We start from the raw sequence: 25,321 nt of genomic DNA, 5'->3' as shown, positions 1-25,321 counted from the left end.
CTTGAGGTCGAGGGTGGCGAACCAGTCCCCTTTCTGCAAGAACGGAAGGATAGAAGAAAGGGTTGCCATGCTAAAATGTCTACAGAAATAAAAGAGTTGAGGGAGACTATGTAGTCTATGTAGCATCTGGAAAAGAAGCACTCCTGAGCCTGGGAAGTCTGCGCCTTTCTCTTAAAGAGAGTGCACTTCGTTGAGTAGGGGCTCTAACACGTAGAGCTCCAGTTGGAGGGAGCTCTTTGAATTCAAGGGCATAGCCCCTACAGACCATGCGTTGGCAAAGGGAACCAGCCTATTCCCAAAGGGAGCTGAAGGGACAAAGTGCGCACGGGGACATCACAGCCTGAAGGGCTGTTTACATCGGGATTGGGCTGGTTGACTTCTGTCCAATGAAGCAAAGGACTGGGAGGGTAATTCTCTTGAGGATTCTCTTGCTGGTATTGTCGATACCGGTAGGAAGAACAGGTAGGCCACTGCCAACTATACTGATGGCAAGGGGTTGGACAGGATACCAAGGCAGACACACCACATTTTCTGGCGGCGTTGTGTATCTTGTTCTTAAAGTCCATCTCGTTATTGAAGAGTCTGGAGTCATCAAATGGTATCTACTCAAAAGTGGCTCTATCTTGATGGGCGAGGTCTGAGGTGCGGAGCCGTAAAGCTATCGAGCCCAAGAGGACTTCATAAGGGCAGTCAGCAAAATGCCACGCCAAAGTAATCTGCTGGGGTCCGAAGGAGTGGGCTTCTGGCTGGAGGGCCATGGCCAGCCTCCTCCTTTCTTCTGGAAGGTCACCAAAAGCAGGGCAGGCCTCACTAGTATGCCCCACGCACGCCGTATCGCTGGCTCCCTTCAGGTCAAGAACAGCCACTGCATAGATTTTTCTGGCCACCACGTCTATGTTCCTGCCCTCTTTATCAGCAGGAGAGGTGGAGGTCTTTGGTGTAGAAGAACGTTGGGAAGCTTTCACAATGGCAGAGCTAGGTCTAGGATGCTCAGACAATCAAGAATCAGTAGATGATGTAATCTGGGATAAACTGTCGCTCTCCTTCGAAGTCGATGGAATGCTGGCAGGAATATTCCATGAGCGCTCAGCTGTCTTGGCCACGCAGTCGAGGATGGAGTCGGGACCTTGCCGCGTACCCTCTCGTCCAGTCAGGTCTGGGGCACCACAATCCGTGGAACACAATGTTGAGGGCATTCCCCATCCTTATCACTTGCTTGGCAAAGGAGCGGATGCAGAAGGACAGGTTGCTCACCTGTAACTGTGTTTCTTCGAGTGGTCATCTGCGAATTCACACAAATGGCTTATTTCTGCGCATGCGCAGCAAACTCGGAAACTTCTAGAATCTCTGGGCAGAAAGTCATGTAACTTTCTGCAGCCTCGTTGCAACTTTTTGGCGGTAGCCCCGCCCATCCCGTATATAAAGCCCCTGGTGGCCCGCTCCTCTTCAGTCCCGAATGAGCCGCAAACAGCGCGACCACAAGCGTTGTTAAATGAGCAGACACTGAGGGGAAGGATGGGTGGGTTTGTGTGAATTCGCAGATGACCACTTGAAGAAACACAGTTACAGGTGAGCAACCTGTCCTTATTCTTCGTGGTCTCTGCGAATCACACAAATGGGTTAGACTAGCGAGCTGTAGTCAATGGAGGAGGGAGTGTCAAGAATGAACAATGAGACAACAAACAATAAAGTATGTAAACCAAACAACTGTGTAATTTATTAACAGTGCAAAGGTTCCAGGTTTTAGTGCATGGCAGAGAGTAACACTGCCCTCCCAAAAGCTGCGTCATGCCTGGCCCTGGCGTCCAGCCTATAGTGTTTAATAAAAGTTGATGGCTGGGACCAGACAGCAGCTTTGCATACATTCTCAAGTGAAATCCCTGTCAAAAAAGCCGAGGATGCTGCTACCGCCCTGGTTGCATGGGCTCTAACCCGGCCTGGCAAGGGCTTACCCGCCAGTTCGTAGCAGAGGTGGATGGTGTTGGACACCCATTTGGAAAACCTCTGCGGTGAAACCGGCAGCCCCTTCTTGGCTTCGGAGTAACACACAAACAGTCTCTCCGAACGCCTGGAAGCAGACGTTCTGTCCAAATAGAATGCCAGTGCCCTGCGGACATCCAGGGCATGGAGCTGACGTTCAGAGTCTGTGGTCGGGTTAGGAGCCAGAGTGGGCAAAACAATGTCCTGGTTCATATGAAAAGCAGACACCACCTTTGGCAAAAAAGTAATGTCAGTACGGAGAACCACCTTGTCTTTGTGGAAACGGAGAAAGGGTTGGTCCATTCTAAGGGCACACAGTTCACCAGCCCGTCGGGCTGATGTTATAGCTACCAGAAAGGCTGTCTTCCAAGTTAGAAGTCTAAGGTCCGTGGTAGCTAGGGGTTTAAAGGGCTTGGAGACTAGACGAGCCAGAACAGTGTCTAGATCCCACTGTGGCGGAGGGTCGAGGACCAGAGGGTGCAAATTATTAAATCCCTTAAGGAATCTCTTTATAAGAGGGTCCCTAAATAAAGAGGGTTTGTCCCGAAACAAATAGTGGGAAGAGATGGCGGACAGGTAGCATTTAATAGAGCTGAAGGAGAGACCTGCGTCAGCCAGTGTCATGAGGAAGTCCAGGACTATCGGGATGGAAACCCGGGATGGTGTAACGTCCCTGGTCTGTAAAAAGGCAAGGAACTTGTCCCATTTGTAGGCATAGGACCTTTGGGTAGACGGTCTCTGAGCTGCCCTAATTATATCTTGTACTCCTGGTGGGAGTGAAGTCAGGATCGAATCCTCCATGCCACCAATGGGAGAGACTGCATCTCTGGGTGGTGAACTTGCCCGTCGTGGAGGGAAAGTAGGTCGGTCCGGTGCTCTAGGCGAAGATGATCTTGGGCCCGTTGAAGCAGAGGGGCAAACCATGGTTGTCTGGGCCACCACGGGGTGATCAGGATGGCATCCGTGGAGTCTGTCCACATCTTTGCAAGTACTCTGGTCACCAGTGGAAAGGGGGGGAACGCGTAAAGGAAGCGGTTCGCCCATTGAAACTGGAAGGCATTTCCCAGAGAGCCTGGTGCACGAACCCGTGAGCAGTACTTGTTCAGTTGGGCATTGCTGGGGGAAGCAAATAGGTCCACCGTCGGCGTGCCCCACCGTTGAAAGAGGAAGGAGACTACGTCTGGGTGTAGTTTCCATTCGTGGCATGTCGTTCGAGATCTGCTTAGTTGATCCGCCAGGTCGTTTTCGTCCCCTGGGAGATGGATGCACTGAAGCAGGATGCTGTGTTGAATACACCACTCCCAGACTCGAAGTGTGATGTCTAGGAGAGTCCTTGATCTCGTACCTCCTTGTTTGTTGAGGTAGTACATAGTCGTGGTGTTGTCTGTTAGGAGGAGCACCACCTTGTCGAAGAGTAGACTCTGAAAGGCCCTGAGTGCTTTTTCCACCGCCAGCATCTCCAATGCGTTGATGTGGAGACTTGATTTCTTGAGAGTCCATTTGTCCTTGACGGTCAGGCCCATCGCGTGGGCTCCCCATCCTTGTAGGGATGCGTCCGTAGTCAAGGTTATCTCTGGCTGGGGCGGAGTGAAGGGCATACCGGAACATATGTTGTCCGGTCGGAGCCACCATCTCAGGGAAGTTTGGACCTTTCTTAGGATGGTGAGAATCTTGTCCGGATGGTCCCTTACCGGATCGAAGGCGGACAGGAACCAGGATTGTACGGGCCTGAGGCGCAGTCTTGCCCAGGCTGTGACAAAGGTTGTGGAGGCTAAATGTCCCATTGCCACTTGTATTACACGGGCTGGTAGATGTCTGTACCGTAGGCAAGCTCGTATGGCGATTGCTAGAGTTTGGAATCTGGACCGTGGGAGGTAAGCTTTGGCTGACTCCGAGTCCAGTAGTGTTCCTATGAAATCGATCTGTCTGGATGGAGTCAAATGTGACTTTTCGAGGTTGACTCGAAGTCCTAATGATGCCAGAAGGTTCTGGGCAAAGTCCATCTGGTGCTGGAGGGACTCTCTTGACGGTGTGGTGAATAGCCAATCGTCCAGGTAAGGGAAGACTACAATTCCCTGCTGGCGAAGATAAGCGACGACGGGGGCCATACACTTCGTGAAGACCCTCGGCGCTGACAACAAACCGAAGGGGAGGACCTTGTACTGAAAGAAATCTGGTCCGACGGTGAAGGTGAGGAATCTGCGATGATCGTCTCGTATCGCGATATGAAAATAGGCGTCCTTCAAGTCGAGTGTGGCGAACCAGGAGTCCTTCTGCAAGAGTGGTAGAATAGAAGCGAGAGTTACCATCCTGAAGCGCTTGTACACTATGAAGGAGTTTAGTGCACGCAAGTCCAAAATAGGCCTAAGGCCCTCAGGTTTCTTAGGGACAATAAAGTACTTAGAGAAAAAACAGTATTGAGCCTGAGAAGGGTGTACGGGCTCAATAGCGCCCTTGTCCAAGAGATAGCGCGCTTCGTCGAGAAGGGTGTCCGAGGGGACGGTGGTAATGATGGCTCCGGTGGTGGGGACCTCAGAAAACTCTAGGGTATAACCCCTTCGAACTATGTTGAGAGCCCAATAGTCTGTAGTGATGGATGCCCAGGTGTTAAAGAAGGGCTGTAGACTATTTGCCGGGGGGGTGACGAAGTGCGCAGGAGGGCTTCAGAATCGTTTCTTGCCTCTGGTCTCTTTCTTTTTGTAGCCCTGTTGGTAGCGGCCTTGTGGCTGTTGGCGACGGTCCTGGTGGGATGGGGACCTAGGACGTCCAACTTGATGAGTAGAATCCTGGGGATGGAACTGACGTTCAGACTGGTGGAAGCGCTGTTGACCGTGGTGGAACCAGTTGCGTTGGCCACTATAGCGCTGTCTTTGAGGCCTAGAGCTGGATGTGGACATGCCATGCTTTTTGGCAGCCGTCTTCATTCTATATCTGAAGCTCAGTTTTTCATCCGTTTCCCTGTTAAACAGGCCAGAGTTATCGAAAGGCATGTCCTCGATAGCTGCTTTGGCCTGTGGGGTCAAGTCCGATGAACGCAACCAAGCGTAGCGTCTGAGAGCCACTGAGCCCGAGAGGATCTTTGAAGAGCAGTCAGTGGAGTGCCTTGCCGAAATGATCTGTTGACCTCCAACAGAGTGCACCTCATTGCGGATAGCCGTCATGATCCTCCTCTTGTCATCCGGGAGTTCACTGATGACGGGGTCCATCTTTTCCATGAGGAGCTGGACATAAGCTCCCATGCATGCTGCATAGTTAGCAATCTTTATGTCAAGTGCAGCAGAGGCATAAAACTTCTTTGCCAGGGCGTCTATCTTCCTACTTTCCTTGTCCATGGGGGACGAGGAGGGGCGTGCGGCAAACGAGGTCTGAGAACCTTCTACTATGGCCGAGTTGGGCTTAGGGTGATTAAACAGCCAAGCCGGTCCCGAGGGTGTGACCCTGTAGAGGTTCTCTAGCTTTCTGGACGTAGAGGCTATAGATGCTGGTGTATCCCACGACCTCTTGGCAATTTTTTCCAGTGAAGGTAGAAATGCCAGGGATGGTGGAGCAGGAGCACAGCCATGGATCCGGCGTTCTACCGGATCGAGTGCGTCGTCTTCTGGATGGGACACCTCCAGCTTGAGCGCATCGGCCATCCTGATAACTTTGTCTGAGAAGGAACGGACATCGTCCGTCGGAGATGGGGCATCTGGTATGCCGAAGGCCATCGACTGGTCCACATCCAGTTGAACAGAAGGAGATGCTGAACATGAGCGAGAAACAGAAGGAGATCTGCTGTCTCTAAGGCTCAATGTTGACGGTTCCCTGGTTGGGGTATGACGTCTGGTCAAGTCCTCCGGCCTGTCAAGGGTGGAAAGGCGTTGAGGAGAGTGAAGCCTCACTCTAGTAGGGCCAGGAATCTTACGGCGCAGGTGGTCTGCGTCCACGGGCAACAAGTACTGACCCGTATGGTAATCAAAAACAAGGTCAGGGTAAGTATCAAAAAGAGCTCTGTCTGGTTGTTCACATGATGGGGAACGATCACGGCGGTCCCTATCCAGGGCTTCATCAGCCTCAGTTCCCAGTGTAGCTCTGTCTCTTGCCACAGGCGAGGTTCTGTCCCGTCTGTCACGGGTCGGTGAGACTCTATCCCGTCTAGGGCGGGACGGTGAGCGAGATGGTTGTCTTTGCCTCTGGGGGGAGAGTGGTGCGTCTGAGTCCGGAATTTCACCTTCGGACTCCGATGAGTTATTCAAATTGACTATTTGCAAGTCTGGGTCCTGGACTGCAAGATGGGAAGAAACGAGGACCCTTGGTTCAAGCGGTGGAGGCGCCGAGCCAGAGGAGAGCTCTAGGATTGGAGTATCCACGGGACGTGAATCCGGTGGGGGCACCGACACAGTGCTTGGGGGGCCCCTGCGTCTGGTCTTTGGTGGCGGAGACGCTGATCTGGCTCTCCTGGACTCCCGTCCTTCTTTAGGCGGTTTGGGGGGCTTTTGTTTGTCGGCATGGGCCCTCTTTGAAGCCTTGTCTGCCTTTGATTTAGGAGCATCTGAGGTGGAAGGTTGGGCCTCAGATGGCGCAGGTCGAAAGACCTTATCATATAGAGACGCCTTGAGTTTTTGGTCTCTATTTTTTAGCGCCTGAGCCGTCATGGCCTTGCAGTGCTTGCAAGACCCGGGGATATGGCACTCTCCCAGGCACAGGACACATTTATCGTGTCCGTCCGACATAGGGAATTTGACCCCGCACTTCACACATTGCTTAAAGGAAGCCATTGCGGGGAAGAAGACATTACCAGTCCGGTGGAATTGAGAATGGTCAAATCCGGTCTGCGGTGAAAACAGTAGAGAGGAGAGTGGAACAAGTCCAAATCGTTAGGCAAAGGAATCGTAGAGTCCGGTCCGTGGTCAAATGTCCAAGAGATTCTGTATGGTGCTAACAAGCGAAGTTCCTCGAGCTGCTTGCGCGGCGGAATGAAGGAACTGAAGAGGAGCGGGCCACCAGGGGCTTTATATACGGGATGGGCGGGGCTACCGCCAAAAAGTTGCAAGGAGGCTGCAGAAAGTTACATGACTTTCTGCCCAGAGATTCTAGAAGTTTCCGAGTTTGCTGCGCGTGCGCACAAATAACCCATTTGTGTGATTCGCAGAGACCACGAAGAAGAACCATGAATAGCCAGGGCTTGACAAGGCGAATGAGACTTAACCCTCCCTGGGGAGGAGCAAGCTGAATCCCCCAGGGTCAGAAGGGAGCCCATGTCTAGGCTGGGAGTGCAGCGATTCCCAGGAGGAGGAACCCAGGAGGAACCTTCGGGGGGCGAGGAGATTGAATGCTTTGAGACGTAAAGGCCGGGTATGACACCACAGACCTGGCTGGCGAGAAGCGGATATTCCCGCGTAATTCCTGAATGCAACATTCATCGTTTACGTCCTGGGAGTCTAAGGGAACATAGTATAGACCCGTCTCATCGCCAAAGATCAGATTGGTGTAATCCAGACAAGCACTCTGCTCTCAGTACTGATGCATGGCCGGTGTCAATGTCCCCAAAGAGCTCTTGAGGTTCAGGAGAGGCTGACAGCCGAAATGAAGAGGAATCTGCTGTCTCAGGGGAGTCAAATGAGCAGGAGGTAGCAGAGAGGCGGGCAATTCGCCTTCAGAGGCAGAACACACATCTATACCTCAACACAATGTGGAGACTGGGCTGAAGACTCCTGCCAAGACATCTTGGAGAAGAGAGGTCCTTTCCATTGTGGTTCCTCAACAGCCGCTGCAGACGGGGGTCAACTTTTGGGAGCATTTCTGCTCATGGGACGATTCCGAAGAGCATTTCTTCTTCTCGTTTTCGCCAGTCTCGATGCTTTTTAGAGGAATGGTGCTTGTGCGGTGACCCTTCCGACTCTGTGTCTTTATGCTTCAAAGAATCATGGTCCCAATCAGATTTGGAAGCCCCGGAGCGTCTGGCTTCGAAGGAAGGGTCCTTCTTTGAAGATTTAGAGGGAACCCAAGTGGTAGCCTCCAACTGTAGCACTTGAGGATAGCGAGCTGCCTTGCCATGGGAGCCAGTGGACCCATATTATGGCCTTCTCCCAGACCCAGGAGGCACTCTGAATGCATGTCCTGGCCTGGGGTTTTTCCTCCGCATTGCACACACTTTCTGAAGGAAACAGAGCATGTAGCCATAGTAAGATCCGACAAGAGAAAACAGTGAAACCGTCCGAGTCAATCTAAAAATAGCAAGGAAAACAGAGCAATTCCCAGCAAAGTTCCTTCAAGCTGCCAATGCAGCAGACGAAAGGAACTGGAGAAAAGAGGGGGAACGCTAGGGGTGTGTGTGTGTGTGTGTGTGTGTGTGTGTGTGTGTATATATATATATATATATATATATATATGGGTAAAGCTACCGCCAAAGAAGTTTCCCCTACCAATTCCAGAAGATTCCACAGGCGCAGAATAACCCATTTGGTGTCTTCATAAAGACCATGAAGAAGAAGCCATTTTTCTTTAAAGCACATTAAGCTCAACGCCAGAAGCTCTTCCGTGAGGTACAAGCAAAGAACAGTGCAAGACATCAAAGCACACGCTCCAAACAGAAAATGGGCAATTAAAAATAGAGAGTGTTTCAGCATTGCAACAGAGTTGTCTGTTAGCCAACATCCTTGGCGATCCTATCACCGACTTACCTGTAATCCTTCCCAATGCTTTTCAAGCATTCCAAAAACTGAGGGACTTCATAACTAACCAAAGTCTTTAGCTGACCATCTCCAACTCCGTCGCGGTACACAATTATGCGAGAAGGCATGTGGTTGTTGTAGGTATACCAAGTCCTTAAAGCAGCTTTAAGAGACAATGCCAAAATAAAAATGCACAATGACATGAATGCAGACACACGCCTGAGCATTACAAAAACAGATGCCTGTTCCAAGAGGCTGGGCATTTACAGATACCCTCCAGAGGAACAAAATCATCTCGTTCTCTATAAGCATCCTTGCTTGCTTTTGCTGAAATGTGATAAACTAAGGTGAAAGAATAAAGCTTTCAACTTCCCAGTAGAAGGAAATCATACTTGGAAGACACAACAAACTTTACTTGTAAAAGAGGTCATTGGTTTTAGCAGGAAAATGAAGTTTATGATGCCCACTACTCTTGGGAGTCTCTTTTAGACAAGAATGGTATAATCACGCTCTCTGCAAATCCAATCCTTGGGCAGCAACTGGCTCAGCTGAAAACCTCTATCAGTATCCTCTCCATTCCTAGGCTTAATATTTTCTAATGACAGAACTGTCTGAGTAACAGCTGGCATGACCATATTCACAGAGAATAAGCCAGAACTGTTGGAAGCCTCTCTGGCCAGAAGGAACAGCTAGACCAACAAGAATTCACCTGGCAAAAAGCCACACCAAACCACATTCACACACAGCTCCTGCGCGGTGGCGCTCCTGGCTTACGGATCTGCAAAATGCCAGGGAACCACCACTTTTGGGGGGAAGAAACAAGCAAGAAACTCTGTCTAGATGTGAAGCAATGCTATGCCAGGCAGCCTTACTCTGAATGAAAAGATCCACTGCTTTCAGAGAGACCCAAACACTGGCCTCTCTGCCAATGAAGACGACGATGGGACTCAAAGGTATTTAATTTTACTGCAATTCAGGCTGGCTTATTAAAAACAAGGGAGGAAGATACCCTACTATATTTTTCCCTCCCAAATTTTGTTTGTATTGGGAAAGCTCTCAAGTACGTAAACCTGCAAGAGTCCGTTTTAATGCTAGCTTTTTAAATATTCAGTTTATATACTGGCAGAGTTTTAAAAATAAAATAGAAAGGAAGCGGGAATATAAACTACAAACACGATCAGAGACATCCGACTGACTGAAAGACCCTGGGCCTAAAAAGAAGCATTTCCAAAGAGCCCTCCTCCCTGAGAGGCCTGTCCTCGCCTTTCCCATCAAGGCTCTGCGCACTCCCTACAGCTTCCCCTTTTGAGGCAGAAAGCGGACAGCGCCATTTCATGGAAGCAGCCTCACTGTTGAGGCCGTACTGCACCGACCCTCTTCTGGCTTTGGGGCCAAGACTGGACTGCCCCAGAACTCTTAACGTCAGTTACTCACATGTTACTTTCAGCTAAATATACTGCCTAGTTGAAAGTGTGCATCCGATGCTATGCTTCCACATATTCACTATTAAACTTTGATTAACTGAGCTCCATTTCATGTCAATTTCTAGAAAACCCCAATAATTGCTCATTCTTACACAGCAAAGTAACTATTGTCTGGAATCCACCCTATTACAACAAAACACATCCTATAATATTCTAATAGAGACAGTTTGAATGACTACATTACACTTACCTTGGAAGCACACTTTGAGTCCGTCCACAACCTCTTGCCCACGATCTTGGAGAACGCACCGCGAATACCATCTGTGAGAGAAGGGAAATGCTCTAGCCACAGACTGCCAGGCCGGCCACGGCCTCCTCCCTGCGGCCCCTGCAAGGAAGGCACCTAGCCTGGCCCTCCTCCTCCTTTGGCCACGCAAAGCCCCCCCCCCCCCCCCCCCCCGCTGGCCTGGGCAAGTCGACTCTCTGCCCTCTGTGGAAGGAGGACCCCAGCCAGAAAGCTTCAGAGCTCCGGCTCATCGGTTCCATTGCCAGTTGACCCCAGAGAGTCAGGGGCCGACAAGGATCGAAGCAGGACTGCGAGGCCCAGACCGGGAAGGAAGCAGACTCATTGGAGGCCTGGAGCTGCAGGGGAGTGCGGAGGACACCGTGGGCAGCCAAAAGGCAAGCAACGGGCTCCTTGACCAGGACAAGCCTGAGCAACCCCTGGAAGCCAAGGTAAGCACACTATTGCGCTCCAGCCACATCTTGAGAAGGCAGGAATCACTGGGAAAGGCCGCATACCAGGCGGACGTATTCGGCCACAGAATGAATGCGCAGGGCCTGAGCAGAGCCATGATGGGAGAGGGGCCTAATTCACAGGGCGGCCATGGGTCAGGGTCAATTCAAAGGCAGTTCAGAACAACAGCAACTCACAGACAACACAGTATGTGCAATATAGCTGTAACAAGCCAGATGAAATGCATTTATGTTTATAGCTTTTATTAGGTAATGCCCTACTTTTTTTCTTGACTGTCCTATGTTTTGTGGTGCCCTGCCCTCCTTTGCGGTTATGACAGCTGGTTACCTCGATTCATGCCATGCCCCCAAGCCCCCACCCGCTAACCCCATGGCAATCCTCCCCCAAAAAAACAACCCGCCTGACAAACCCCTGTATTTAGTTGCGCCCTTTGCCTGGAAACCCCAGCCCTGTTTCTGGAAAAGCACTTTCTCCTTTGGGACACACACGCACAAAACAAAACAGCCGAACCATGCTCTCTGCCACAGTTTCTGGGCCACCTCTGCCATGCCTTTTGGGAGCAAGAACGTCTCTTCCTATATCAAAAACTTAAAAATGAAATAAAAGCCCAAACAGCCCCCTCCTTCTGTCATGCATCTGCAGTCTTCCCTTGGAAAGAGAGCTCTTCTCCCTTGGGGCCAAATGGCCATTGTAAAGGCCAAAGGAGACGTTTCCTGGCCACATCCCCTTCCTCCCTCCAAGTCTCAAAAAGGAGGCCTTGACCTCTCCACTGCAGGAACCGCGTCGGCTGTGCAAAGGGCCCTGGGAGGAACGGAAACACCTTCCCTCTGACTACACAACCCATCATGCTCCAGAAGGGCCTTCCCCAGGCCTCCAACCCCCACAGGGCGCTCTGGCCCTCCCAAATCCCTAAGAGAACAAGCCCAAAGTCTCCAAGGGCAGCATTCAAGGACTACCCTATAGATCCAGACAAAAGCATTTCAATATATTAATCAGTTTGGATGGCAATCAATTTCGGATGCTGAAAATTCTGCAACATAGACTCTAACCATTGAGGGAGAAAGAAATCCCAGAGGTCCAAGCGGGGTTCACAAAAGGAAGAGGCAATAGGGACCACATTGTGAATATAATAAGATGGCTAATGGAGAGCACCAAGGAATTCCAAAAGAACATCAGCATGTGTTTTATAGACTATAGCAAAGCCTTTGACAGCATAGAGCATGAAAGGCTATGGAAGGCCCTTAAAGGCACGATGGGAGGAGTGCCAAGACATCTGATGATGGCCCTGGTTGAGAGATCTGCTGCACTCGGGACAGAAGATGGAGAAACAGAATGGTTCCCAATTGGGAAAGGAAGTCAGACAAGGCTGCATCCTCTCACCTTATTATCTGTTCCACTTGTATGCAGAACATAGTGTAAGAAAAGCAGGCTTGGACACAGGAGGAGGAGGAGGAGGAGTGGAAAGCAGACAAAGGAGCATCCACCGGGTTCTGAGATACGCAGATGACACCAAAAGACTGGCAGAAAACCTCCCAGACCTGGAGCGATCACTAAGGAAGGCCAAGGAAGGAAGTGCAAAGGAAGGCTTAATGTTGGACAGAAAGAAAACCAAAAGAATGACCACGGTTTTGAAATAGACAATGAAGAAATAGAAATAGTAAAAAAAGACATTGATAAAGCAGGGACTGCAGTCAAGAAATCATAGGTCTAACAATGGGAAGGGCAGCTGTGCAAGAACTAGAAAGCTCCTCAAATGCAAAGCTATGCAACTGAGCACAGGAGTTAGAATCATACAAGCCATTGTATTCCCTATTACTATACATTGAACCCATGTCATACGTGGGCGCACCATACGTGCCTTTCAGTTTACACTTAAATCCTCGCACCGGAAGAGGCGATGGCGCATGCGCCATGGGTGCGAGCCCCATTGTTTCCAATGGGCTCCAGCACACGTGGTATTTCCCTTATGCGTGGGACATGGAACGGATCCCCGTGTAAGGGAAGGGCGCACTGTACAGTCATCCCTCCATATTCGCTAGGGTTAGAGGCACAAGACCCCCGTGAATATGGAAAAACCGCATATAACAAAAACACCATGTTTTTACCTGAGAGGATACCTCTCTAGGACTGTCTAGGTCTTCCAGTGCAACTCTGTGGTCAATGTCCAACCTATAGAACTGACCATAGAACGGCGCTGGAGGACCTACAAAGGCCTAGGAGAGGTCCTTCAGTGCAACTTTTAGTTAAAGTTGTCCATAGAGTTAGACCTAGATATTCCTAGAGAGAACATATTAATCAAATCTGCAAATATCAAAGCCACAAATATGGAGGGATAACTCTATATGGATGCGAGAGCTGGACAGTTAAGAAAGTAGGAAGGAAGAAAACCAACCTATTTGAGATGCAGCGCTGGGGAAGATTGCTGAAGACACCATGGAAGTCAAACGAATGGGTGCTATTGTAGATGGGGGTGGGTGGGGGGTCGGGATACAACAGTAAGTTGTTATTATATGTTACCGATGCATTTATTGTTAGCCACTTCGATCTGTTTGGAGAAGTGGAATAATAATAATAATAATACAACAGATGGAGCCTGAACTCTGCCTGGAGCCAAGATGATAAAACTGTTCTACTTCAGACACATCATGAGAAGGGAGGAGTCATGAGAAACAAACAATAATGCTTGAAAAGGTGGAGGGAAGCAGAAAGAGAGGAAGAGCGCACACCAGATGGATGATGAACAACAACAACAACAACAACAACATGAATGAAACTACGTGTGAAAGGGATCTAGGAGTCCAAGTAGACCACAAGTTGAACATGAGTCAACAGTGTGATGCGGCAGCTAACAAGGCCAATGCAATTTTAGGATAAATCAATAGAAATATAGCATCTAGATCAAGAGAAGTCATAGTGCCACTGTATTCTGCTTTGGTCAGGCCCCACCTGGAATATTGTGTCCAGTTCTGGGTGCCACAATTCAGAAAGGACATCAAGAAACTGGAGCCATGTGTCCAAAGGAAGGGAACCAAAATGGTGAAAGGTCTGGAAACCTTGCCTTATGAGGAATGACTTAGGGAGCTGGAGATGTTTAGCCTGGAGAAGAGAAGGTTAAGAGATGATATGAGAGCCCTGTTTAGATATTTGAAGGGATGTCATATTGAGGAGGGAGCAAGCTTGTTTTCTGCTGCTCCAGAGAATAGGACTAAGAACAATGGATGCAAACTCCAGGAAAAGAGATTCCATCTGAACATTAGGAGGAACTTCCTGAGAGTAAGGGCTGTTCGACAGTAGAATGCACTCCCTCGGAGGGTGATGGAGTCTCCTTCCTTGGAGGTCTTTAAACAGAGGCTGGATGGCCATCTGTCAGGGATGCTTTGATTTGGATTTCCTGCATGGCAGAATGGGGTTGGACTGGATCAGGGCCCTTGCGGTCTCTTCCAACTCTACGATTCTATGATTGTATAACAACAACAACAAGAAGACAGCAATCGATCTGACCTGGAACTGGAAATGCCCCAAGGAGGAGTCTGCCTACCTTTGCATGGTCCTACTTTTGGGTGGTGGGAGGACATGATCTAGATCAGGGAAATGACCCAAGTGCTCCTACGGGCAGCTGCATGTTATATTTATGACCCCAATTCCGAATGTATGTTTACGGAAGACCAAGACCAGAGGCATCCAGGAGGTCTCTTGCGAGAGCCATGTACACATTTTTATGTAAAACAAAACAAGACAACCCTTTGCAACCAGATTTTTAAGCACAGCCAATAGCTTAAAACCTTCTGGATATCTTACCGTGTCATTCCCTGGTTCAAACTCGCAACAAATCCTGCAATGGACCGGCGGCCAGCAGTCGTGTCGTGGTAGCAGTCAATCCCCACAATCATGAGCTGCTTCAGCTGGAAGACATTAGAGAAAGCAAGTGTGAAGGAGTGAGTGGAAATGCCACCTTGGACACCTCTGGGCTGAGGAAGGCAGGCATCCACACCTCCTGGGCTTCTCCAGCCATCGTCGGAGAAGCAGGACTACCGTAAAGCCTTGCCATACATCATGAAAACAACAAACGTGCTCCTTGGCCATCTTAGAGCTCAGTACAAACAGAGCACTGAAAGAAAAACGGAGGGGAAAAGGCATCAGGCCCCAAAGAAATTAAGCAGTCGCAATAATAATAACAATCATGATGATCACAGATGTTATGTCTGTTTCCCCGCCTGGCTTCCCGGTGGATGGAAGCGGGGCCACAGACTCAGTAACAACAGCACAGTGCTTACATCAAAATTCAATGAAAAGCAGCTAAAAACAATCACATCTCCAACATCAGACAATAGCGACAGCACCAACAAGCAAGGCAGGGATCATACACAGATGGGGCATATCATGCATATCATATTGGGGGGGTATTCAAATCGGGGGGGGGATGCTCAGCTAAAAAGCTCGGTTTAACCGCTTTTCTAAATGTCTCTAGCGAGGCCACCGGTCAGATCTCCTCAGGAAGACTGTTCCAGAGTCTCGGAGCCGCTGATGAGAACGCTCTTTGCAAAGTAGCAACATACTTAGAGGTTCTTACCCGATCTTCTAAGAGTGCGGGGTGGATTATAGAGGGAGATGTGGTCCCTCAAGTAACTCGGGCCCAAGCCATGCAGGGCTTCATGGGTCATAACCAACACCTTGTCCTGTGCCCAGAAGCAAACAGGGAGTCAGTGAAGATCTTTTAAGATAGGTGTCATATTATGGTCAAACCTTGATGAACCGGTGACCAACCTGGCTGCCATATTCTGCACTAACTGAAGCTTCCGAACTTGGTACAAGGGCAGCCCCATGTAAAGCGCATTACAGAAATCTAGGTGAGAGGTTACCAGAGGGTGTACCACCATTTCAAGGTCCCTTCGGTCTAGGTAGGGTCGCAGTTGGCGTATCAGCCGAAGCTGATAGCAAGCACTTCTGGCCGTCGCATCTACCTGAGATGCCAATTGCAGGGACGAGTCCAGAAGTACTCCTAGACTGCGAACTCCGTCCTTCAGGGGAAGTGTGACCCCGTCCAGGACAGGTGGGCAAACTTCCTTCCTTAGACCCAAGGAGCCTATCACAAGTACGTCCGTTTTCTCTGGGTTCAATCTGAGTCTGTTTTCCCTCATCCAGCCCATTACCGACTCCAGGCAGGCATTCAGAGGAGAGATGCCATCCTTAGTCACTGCATCAGTCGGAGACATAGAGAGATAGATCTGTGTGTCATCAGCGTACTGATAACACCGCGCCCCATGTCTCCGGATGACCTCTCCCAGCGGTTTCATGTCAATGTTGAACAGCATGGGGGACAAAACAGCTCCTTGAGGGACACCAGATGCCAGTTCCCTCTTAGAGGAGCAAGTGTCCCCCAGCTTCACCATCTGGAATCTGCCAGAGAGGTAGGATCGGAACCACTGGAGCGCAGTGCCCCCAATGCCCAGCTCCCTCAGGCGCTCCAGAAGGATACCGTGGTCGATGGTATCGAAAGTCGCTGAGAGGTCCAAGAACACCAGCAAGGCCACGCTTCCCCCGTCGGTGCCCAGACGGAGATCATCGACTAAGGCGACCATGGCAGTCTCAACTCCGCATCCCACCCTGAAGCCGGATTGAAGTGGGTCTAGATAATCAGTTTCATCCAAGACAGCTTGGAGCTGGAAGGCGACCGCTCTCTCGATCACCTTGCCCAGGAATGACAGCAGGGAGACCGGTCTATAATGGTTTCTCACCAGGGGGTCCAGGGAGGGTTTTTCCAGCAGCGGTTTAACCACTGCTCATTTGCCCTCCTGGAAGGAAGCGTTGGTTATGAATCGTAACGGTGTAGTTACGGCATCTCCTCCCTGGGCGGTCAACCAAGAAGGGCAGGGATCGAGCGCGCACCTCGTCTTCTTTACGCATCCAAGGAGCTTGTCCACCATCGGTATTTACAAACTCAAAGTGATCCAAGCTTAGAGTCCACAGAAGCTCTGGATACCTCTCCTATTGTTTCTGTTTTAATGCCAGCGTCAAGATCAGCCCTTATCTGAGAGATTTTATCTGCGAAGAAGTTATTAAAGTCGTCACAGCAGGCTTTTGTTGGTTCTAATATAGGGTTCGGGGCAGGCGGTAGCTGGGTCAACTCCCTCACCACCAGCAATGGGAGGGGTGGGTTCCTCCTCTCTCTCAGCAGCCCAGAACGCACCTTCACCTCCAGTACTCCAGTGGCACTCCCCGGTTGGGTGAGAGGAGCAACCCATGTGCCCTGGGCCCCTCACCCTTTAGAGGAAACCTCTCTGGGAGAGCAGTGGCTGCCTCCCGGAGCACCCTTCGGCCAAAGGCGGCATCCACTGACCATTGCGCAGTGGCAAATGGAAGGAGGCGGTGGCCCTCCAGGTGTCACTGATGGGAGCACTGGAGAAGACTGAGACAGTGGAAGCAGCAGCTCCGGCAGAAGGCTCAGAGCCAGGTCATGCGCCCAAAGGACGCTGCATACTTCGATCCAAGGAGGTCCTGCAAAGCAAGATGCCTTGTAGCACAAGGAGGCTGGATTAGACACAAACAGAGAGTCCCATTGTCAAAAGGAACCAGTCCTGCAAATATACATCTTCATTGATCTATACACCTCATGATTGTGCCATAATTTCTCTTGTGGTGTGTGGATCAGAACCGAAAGAGGGAAATTTCCAGTGAAATGTGAAAGGCAGAGTACACTTTAGGCAGAAAAAAGGGTTGGATAGAAGGGAACAAAATAATAAAATAAATAAAACTTTTATTTCTATCCCGCTTTTTGCCAGGCAATCAAAGCGGCGCACAACAGGTTAAAAAATCTTTTTTACAGGATCACAGATGGTCCCGAATCAAAAGGACGGCAAGCTCAGATACACAGCCACTGAGATGGCTACTTTTAGTGAGAGAATCCCCAAGAAAGCCACCTTGGGGCTCAGAAGCTTGACCGGTGGCATCCTGCAAAGACCCTCACAGCAGCCTCATAAATCCTAGCAGCAGATCCTGGTCCGGTGGGAAAGCAAGAGTTTCACAGGGAATCCCCATCTGTACATCTTCCTCGCTGACTGTAAGAGGGCTGTGAAAGGTATAAAGGATTGCCTTTTTGTAGTGTCTCCATTAAGAGATCTTGATAAATGGCAACTTTGTGAGCCTCACAGTTTAGATTTGTAATAGGGGATAATTTACTCAGTACCAAGATGTTCTTTGGGAAACTTGCTAAATGCATGATGATATGTCTTGGAGTCTTTAATAGGGAGCAATGTATGCGTCTGATATCATTTGGTGTAAGTTCAGGACTTAATTTATTCACCCAGCCAAGGATTGAGTTTTTTTAGAGCAGTGGATACCAATTCTGGGAATCTCCCCATTTGCCCTGCAATTGAGCATTGGCCATTATGAGGTCCTGCATCCTCTTCTCATGGAAAGTGGTATCTGCCATGTCTTCTGTATCCTGGATTCTATTTGGGGGCACAGAGATTTTTGAGCTGATTGGTTCTAGAGCAAGTGACCAGTCTCTCTCTGTAAGTCTCTGGCCAAAATGACACAAAGCTTTTCTAGGAGATCTGGAAGTGGATGAGCCGGGTTTTCCGGTCTCACTTGCTTTGTTTGGGGCGTGCGCCATGCTGACAGCTCTTCCAGTTGCATTTATGCTTCTTTCTGACAAGTCCATGGATCCTGCAATTGGCTGTTCTGCTGCTCTTTGCAATGTGGACAACATCTATGTGAGCAATCTTGTGGGTCCCCAGAAAAAAATCCTTGCTCTTATTTGTGAAGACTCATTGGGACGGAGCTGAGCTCCTCAAGTAAGCGCCTGCCATGGCTGAGGGCTGGCCACATCCCTGGGTTTCGTTCTTCTGAAGTGAGACAGACGCCACTCCTCTTGCCTAAGAGAGCCATCGTAAAAGAGGAGTAAAGAAAGGGAAACGGATCAAAAGGAACCAAGGGGGTTTGTTTTGAGTAAGAAGAAAATGACAGGAATGAAGGGAGAGAAAAAACAAACCATGAGGAAGAAACCGAAAGAATAAATGTTTGCTAAGCAAAGCAAGGTGGGAGTGAAAGGAAAGAGCTCTGCAGGAAAGAGAACTGAGAGCCGAGAAGAGCCCGTTTTTGAGGTGTTCGAGACTTTGCACTGTGAGCCTCTGAGCGTCGAGGGGAGGAACCCCAAAATCCGTGGATTCCTCCTCTCTCCAACTCAAGGCAGAGCAGTTCCTGCTACAGAGAAGAGGAGGAGAGAGGAAATCTACTGCAAAGGCAGAATTGATCGAGTTCCCTGCCACAAATTGTTGAAGCATCAGGGGTTTAGTGTTGGTATTTTCTGGAGGATTCTTTTTTTCAGGAGGAAGCCCACTGTCCTGTATCAGTGATTACTTAGGACTTCTCAGTATGGAGACTGAGGGAACCACGGCAGTCACCTGCAACACCTACAGAAGTGGAGAACTTCACATGCACCAAGTGCAAGTTGGTAGCCCTCTTGGAGGAGAAAGTGCAGCAGCTGGAGTCCAGAGTAGCTACACTTCAGCATATTAGGGAACAAGAGGATTTCCTGGACACAACAGAACTAACGATCTTGGATGAGTACCACGCAAAGAAAGATGCTCGGGTGGAAGAGGTCACTTGCCAAACACAGGAGGAAGATAGCTGGAGGAATGTCACAAAGAGAAGTAGGCCAAGAAGGGATTCTTCAGGGAGCTTGCAGCTAGAGAATCGATTCGAAGCTCTTTCTCTTATCAAGGAGGATGAAGAAGAGCAGCATGGACAGACTTCAGGGACAGAGCAGGCAAGCCTGAGCGTCCCACCCAAGGGAACAGTCGCTGCTAAGCCTCGGAGGAGGCGTGTGGTCGTAGTGGGGGACTCCTTGCTGAGGGGTACAGAAGCAGTGATTTGTAGGCCTGACAAGAGTCTCGAGAGGTGTGTTGTCTCCCAGGGCCAAAGATCCGTGATGTGACAGAGAGGCTGACAAGACTGGTCAAGCCTACTGACCAATACCCCTTCCTTTTGGTCCACGTGGGAACCAATGATACTGCAAAACACAGCCTGCAGAACATCAAAAGGGATTACGAGGCGCTTGGTAGGAAGCTGAAAGGAATGGATGTACAGGTTGTCATCTCGTCTCTTCTGCCAGTTGAAGGGCATGGTCCAGGAAGGGAGAGGAAAATAGCAGATGTGAACAACTGGCTCCGCAGATGGTGCCGCCGAGAAGGATTTGGATTCTTCGATCATGGGCTGCGGTTCCATGAGGAGGGACTTCTTGCAACGGACGGGTTGCATCTCACGCCAGTTGGAAGAAATGTCTTTGCCAACAGTCTCAAGAACTTGATCAGGAGAGCTTTAAACTGAGTTCCGAGGGGAAGGGAGACAATATTAAGGAAGGCGAAAGGGATGGCGAAAATAGTCAAACTGACATAGAGGAAACAAGGCAAACATTGCAAGGACCCAACAGTGGGAGGCAAAAAAACTTGCACAGGCAGCAAGTAAAAGGGAACCATGGTCTGCGATGTCTCTACACTAATGCACAGAGCATGGGAAATAAGCAAGATGAACTCGAACTCCTAGTACAACAAAGCAAATATGATATAATAGGCATCACTGAAACCTGGTGGGATGAGTCTCATGACTGTAATGTGGAAATAGAGGGGTATAACCTTATTAAGAGAAATAGGCCAAACAGGAAAGGAGGAGGAATAGCACTATATGTCAGAGATATTTACACCAGTGAAGAGATCCAGGACATCAATCATGGAAGCCAGGTGCAGAGCATCTGGATAAGAATCAAAGGGCAGGGAAACAACAAGGATGTTACGGTGGGAGTCTACTACAGACCCCCAAGTCAGACTGAGGAATTGGATGATGCCTTTCTAGAACAGATGACCACACACTCAGAAAGGAGAGATGTAGTAGTGATGGGCGCCTTCAACTACCCTGATATTTGCTGGAAGTCAAACTCAGCCAAATCCTCAAGGTCTCTCTAGCAAATTCCTCACTTGCCTGGAAGACAATTTCATGGTCCAAAAGGTGGAAGAGGCAACAAGGGGGTCAGCTATTTTAGATCTGATCCTAACCAACAAGGATGACTTGGTTAATGGGGTGCAAGTGGTGGGATCCTTAGGTGGAAGTGACCATGTTCTCCTGGAGTTTGTAATACAGTGGAAAGGAGAAGCCAGGCAGAGTCAGACACGCATCCTAGACTTTAGGAGAGCGGATTTCAGTAAACTTAGAGAAGTATTGAGGGCGATTCCATGGTCAGAAATACTAAAAGATAAAGGAGTTCAGGACGGATGGGAGTTTCTCAAAAGAGAGATACTGAAGGCACAATTTCAAACAGTTCCAGTGAGAAAGAAAAACGGGAGAAGTCTCAAGAAACCAGGATGGATGACTAAGGAACTTTCAACGGAGCTGAGTTTGAAACGGAAGATGTATAAGAAATGGAAAAAGGGGGAAATCACAAAAAAGGGATTCTAAGAAATAGCAGGCATTTGTAGGGTAAAGTCAGAAAAGCTAAAGCGCAGAATGAGCTCAGACTTGCTAGAGAGGTTAAGAACAATAAAAAGGGCTTTTTTGGATATGTCCGCAGCAAGAGGAAGAAAAAGGAAAAGTAGGGCCACTGCGTGGAGAAGATGGCAAAATGGTAAGAGGAGACAGAGAAAAGGCAGAGTTACTCAAGACCTTCTTTGCCTCAGTCTTCTCATAAAAGGCAAAGGGGCTCAACCTGAGGATAATGGAGCAGAGGACAGAACAGGGGGATTTCAGCACAGAATAAGTAAAGAGATAGTAGAGGAACACCTTGTTAATCTAAATGAATATAAGTCTCCAGGACCAGATGAACTACATCCAAGAGTATTAAAAGAGCTGGCAAATGTAATATCGCAGCCATTGGCAATAATAGTCTTTGAGGACTCCTGGAGAACGTGAGAAATCCCAGCAGATTGGAGGAGGGCAAACGTTGTCCCCATCTTCAAAAAGGGGAAGAAAGAGGATCCCTACAATTATCGTCCAGTCAGTCTGACATCAATCCCAGGAAAGATTCTAGAGCAGATCATTAAACAGAGTCTGTGAACATCTAGAAAGCAATGCCATAATCACAAAAGTCAACACGGGTTTCAGAGAAAGAAGTCATGCCAGACAAACCTAATCTCCTTCTTTGATAAAATTAGCCGTTTGGTAGATGAAGGGAATGCTGTGGATGTAGTAGATCTTGATCTCAGTAAGGCCTTTGACAAGGTTTCCCACGACATTCTTGCAAACAAGCTTGTCAAATGTGGGCTAGACAAAGGAACTGTTAAATGGATCTGTAATTGGTTGACCGGCCGAACCCAAAGGGTGCTCAACGATGGCTCTTTTTCCTCCTAGAGGGAAGTGACCAGTGGGGTCCCACAGGGCTCTGTCCTGGGCCCAGCGTTATTCAACATCTTTATCAATGACCTGGATGACAGAATTGGGAGCACACTTATCAAATTTGCAGATGACACCAAATTAGGAGGAGTAACTAACACTCCATCGGACAGGATCAAGATTCAAAATGACCTGAATAGACTAGAAAGCTGGGCCAAAGCTAACAAAATGAATTTCAACAGGGAGAAATGTAAGGTATTGCACTTAGGGCAGAAAAATGAAATGCACAGATATAGGATGGGAGACACATGGCTGAATGAAAGTACATGTGAAAGAGATCTAGGAGTCCAAGTAGACCATAAGTTGAACATGAGTCAGCAGTGCGATGCGGCAGCTAAAAAGGCCAATGCAATTCTAGGCTGCGTCAATAAAAGTATAGTGTCTAGATCAAGGGAAGACATAGTGCCACAATATTCTGCTCTGGTCAGGCCCCACCTGGACTATTGTGTCCAGTTCTGGGCGCCACAATTCAAAAAGGACATTGAGAAACTGGAGCCATGTGTCCAAAGGAGGGGAACCAAAATGGTGAAGGGTCTGGAAACCATGAAGCCCTACGAGGAGCGACTCAGGGAACTGCTGGGGATGTTTAGCCCGGAGAAGAGACGGTTAAGAGGTGATATGATAGTCCTGTTTAGATATTTGAAGGGATGTCATATTCAGGAGGGAGCAAGCTTGTTTTCTGCTGCTCCAGAGAATGGGACCCGGAACAATGGATGGAAGCTACAGGAAGAGAGATTCCAGCTCAACATTAGGAGGAAGTTCCTGAGAGTAAGGGCTGCTTGACAGTGGAACGCACTCCTTCCTCGGAGTGTAGTGGAGTCTCCCTCCTTGCAGGTCTTTAAGTGGAGGCTGGATGGCCATCTGTCAGGGATGCTTTGATCTGGATTTCCTGCATGGCAGAATGGGGTTGGACTGGGTCAGGGCCCTTGGGTCTCTTCCAACTCTATGATTCTATGATACTAAGGAATGCAGCAGACCATTCCCTACGTATTTACAGGGCTATCGCCTGTGGGGAAAGCTCTGTCCCAGTGTCTTCAGAGGTGGGATCCCACTCTATTGACAGGAAAATCCCAGTCAATGCATCTGCAGAACCCATTACAGATCAATTCCCAATATGAAGAACTGATTTGCCATAGTTCTGTTACTTTTATCTTAGACAGTCACAATAAACATGCTACCAAAATCCTACCCCTTAAAATTGGAGATGGAAAACACTTGCCAAGAAATGTAAGGCTTTTCTAGCCCTCATCGCTGAGGCCTTTCCAAGGCTAAGAAGTGGGGAGGGTTCTGGGGATGCTTACCAGCCATCCCTAAACCTTCCTGCTTCGACTGTTCAGGCACATTTTATGGCAGAACAAAGGTATGTTGTGCCATCACAGTCTTGAGTACCTTGGTAACAATGCCAATTGAATCCATTTCAATTCCAGCTCCATCAGGCCTGCCTGAAAGAAGAAGAGCCCTCCCTCTATCCACCATCTTGAGGGAGAGGAAGGCAGGCAGCTCCAAGAGCCCTCCGAGGGAGAGCAGATCCGCTGGACTTTCCCCCTTCCTTGCTGCCATTCCCTTCTCCTTTTGTGTCTTGCCTTTTTGAGATTGTAAGCCTGAGGGCAATGAAACAAACTGGAAGCCGCTCCGATAGCCTTTTGGCTGAAGAGCGGGGTATCAATAAATAAGTATTACTGTATTATTATTTCAATTCCAGGTTTTAATGCAACAAAAGATGGGAAAACCAAAGGGGTCAATACTTCTGCAAGACACTCTGTGAGTAGAAGCCTGGGCTTGCCTGGAGACCTGCCTCCTTTGATCCCTTGCAGGAGCGGACTTTAATGCCTGTGTAGGGACTGCGTCTGCTTCCTCAGTTTAGACATGTATCTTACTGCAGGCAACTAAGATGAACAGCAAAAGCCCCAAATCAAGCTAAATACATTCAATATTTAGGTGGAAACAGTACCAAGCTAAGCATGCAAACATTTATTTGAAGAAACGGAAGCTTCTTACTGGTATTTCGACACTCCAGAGTTCTCCTCCCATCTTGCAGTTCATCTGTATAGCAATTTTGGTGGCTATGGCCATTACAGTCTGGGGCTTGCTCAGCGTACGCGCAAGAACACACTGGCTTGGAGTGGGGCAGTCGATACACAAGTATTTCTTGATCGAGTCGTATCTGTCTTTACGGTTGCTAGACAGAAGGCAGACCACCTTGAACAAGGAAAGACCTTCAATGTATTAGGATTTCTACTGACATCATCATTTCAGAGCCTCTAAAAAGGGTGAACATTTAAGACCTCTTTATGAGCAGGGAAATGGCATTTTACGGATCTTACTCCAACTTGATACTCATAATCATAAAGCAGGAGTATGATAGCAAGGGGCCCCGGTAGGCGTTCTTCAGGCTAACTCACTCCACTCTCAGAGCAAGTCCCAGGCTGCTTTGAAGCACCACAGCATTCTCCATTTCTTGTTTGTTTCACAGAATCATTTTATGCTCCCTGCACTTTCTAGTCAAATAAGTGAACCCAGAAAACAATGGATTAAATGCTCAATACGTACCATTTGTGTATCGGAGGTCACTGATTGCTTCAAGGTTCTCAAGTAAGCCTCTGTTCTGTCCTCTACTTCAATCCTATATTAAACGGAGGTCACACATTTCACTAGGGTAAGGCTGTCAAGAATAATGCCACAGGTCCAGGTGTGGCATGTGAGACCCCTAAATACTGTGAGACTACAACTCCCATCCTCCTTGCCAGCATTGCCAGGGGATCTTGGGAGTCAGCTCTGCAACACAAGGAGGACGTCATACTCTTCATCTCTGCCAGATATCTGAGCACAACAACACACAATTCCTCACTCCAGATAAAAGCAGTTCACTTTCTCTCTATTGCAGTGGGCCCTTGGTATCCACTGGGGTTTGGTTCCAGGATCCCCCATGGAGATATAACAAAATCTGTGGATACCCAAGTCCCATTAAATATAATGGTACAGTAAGATGCTGTCTCTTGCGTAAAATGACAAAATCAAGGTTTGCTTTTGGAATTTATATATATTTAAAATATTTTTAAACCATGGATGCTTGAATCTGTGGATAAAAAATCCATGGATATGGAGGACTGACTATATTAGTATTCTCC

General features: G+C 48.8%; 1 protein-coding gene across 4 annotated transcripts in view; it reads right to left on the bottom strand.

Moving 5' to 3' along the window:
• Positions 1–25,321, bottom strand: part of LOC149317810 (piwi-like protein 1) — a 54,100-nt gene that overhangs the window by 5,869 nt on the left and 22,910 nt on the right. For all 4 annotated transcript variants that reach the window (XM_089518271.1, XM_089518269.1, XM_089518268.1 and 1 more), the window contains exons 14-18: positions 24,744–24,816; positions 24,192–24,392; positions 14,613–14,716; positions 10,308–10,378; positions 8,643–8,796 (exon numbers count right to left, since the gene is read on the bottom strand). In XM_089518271.1, coding sequence (XP_089374397.1) covers positions 8,643–8,796; positions 10,308–10,378; positions 14,613–14,716; positions 24,192–24,392; positions 24,744–24,816 — 603 coding nt within the window. The remainder of the gene's footprint in view (positions 1–8,642; positions 8,797–10,307; positions 10,379–14,612; positions 14,717–24,191; positions 24,393–24,743; positions 24,817–25,321) is intronic.

This window comes from Sceloporus occidentalis, unplaced genomic scaffold (assembly GCF_023333645.1).
Source record: "Sceloporus occidentalis isolate IW3139 unplaced genomic scaffold, rSceOcc1.0.p SCAF_3, whole genome shotgun sequence".
Taxonomy (NCBI): Eukaryota; Metazoa; Chordata; class Lepidosauria; order Squamata; family Phrynosomatidae; genus Sceloporus; species Sceloporus occidentalis.
This window is presented reverse-complemented; position numbering and strand designations above follow the sequence as displayed.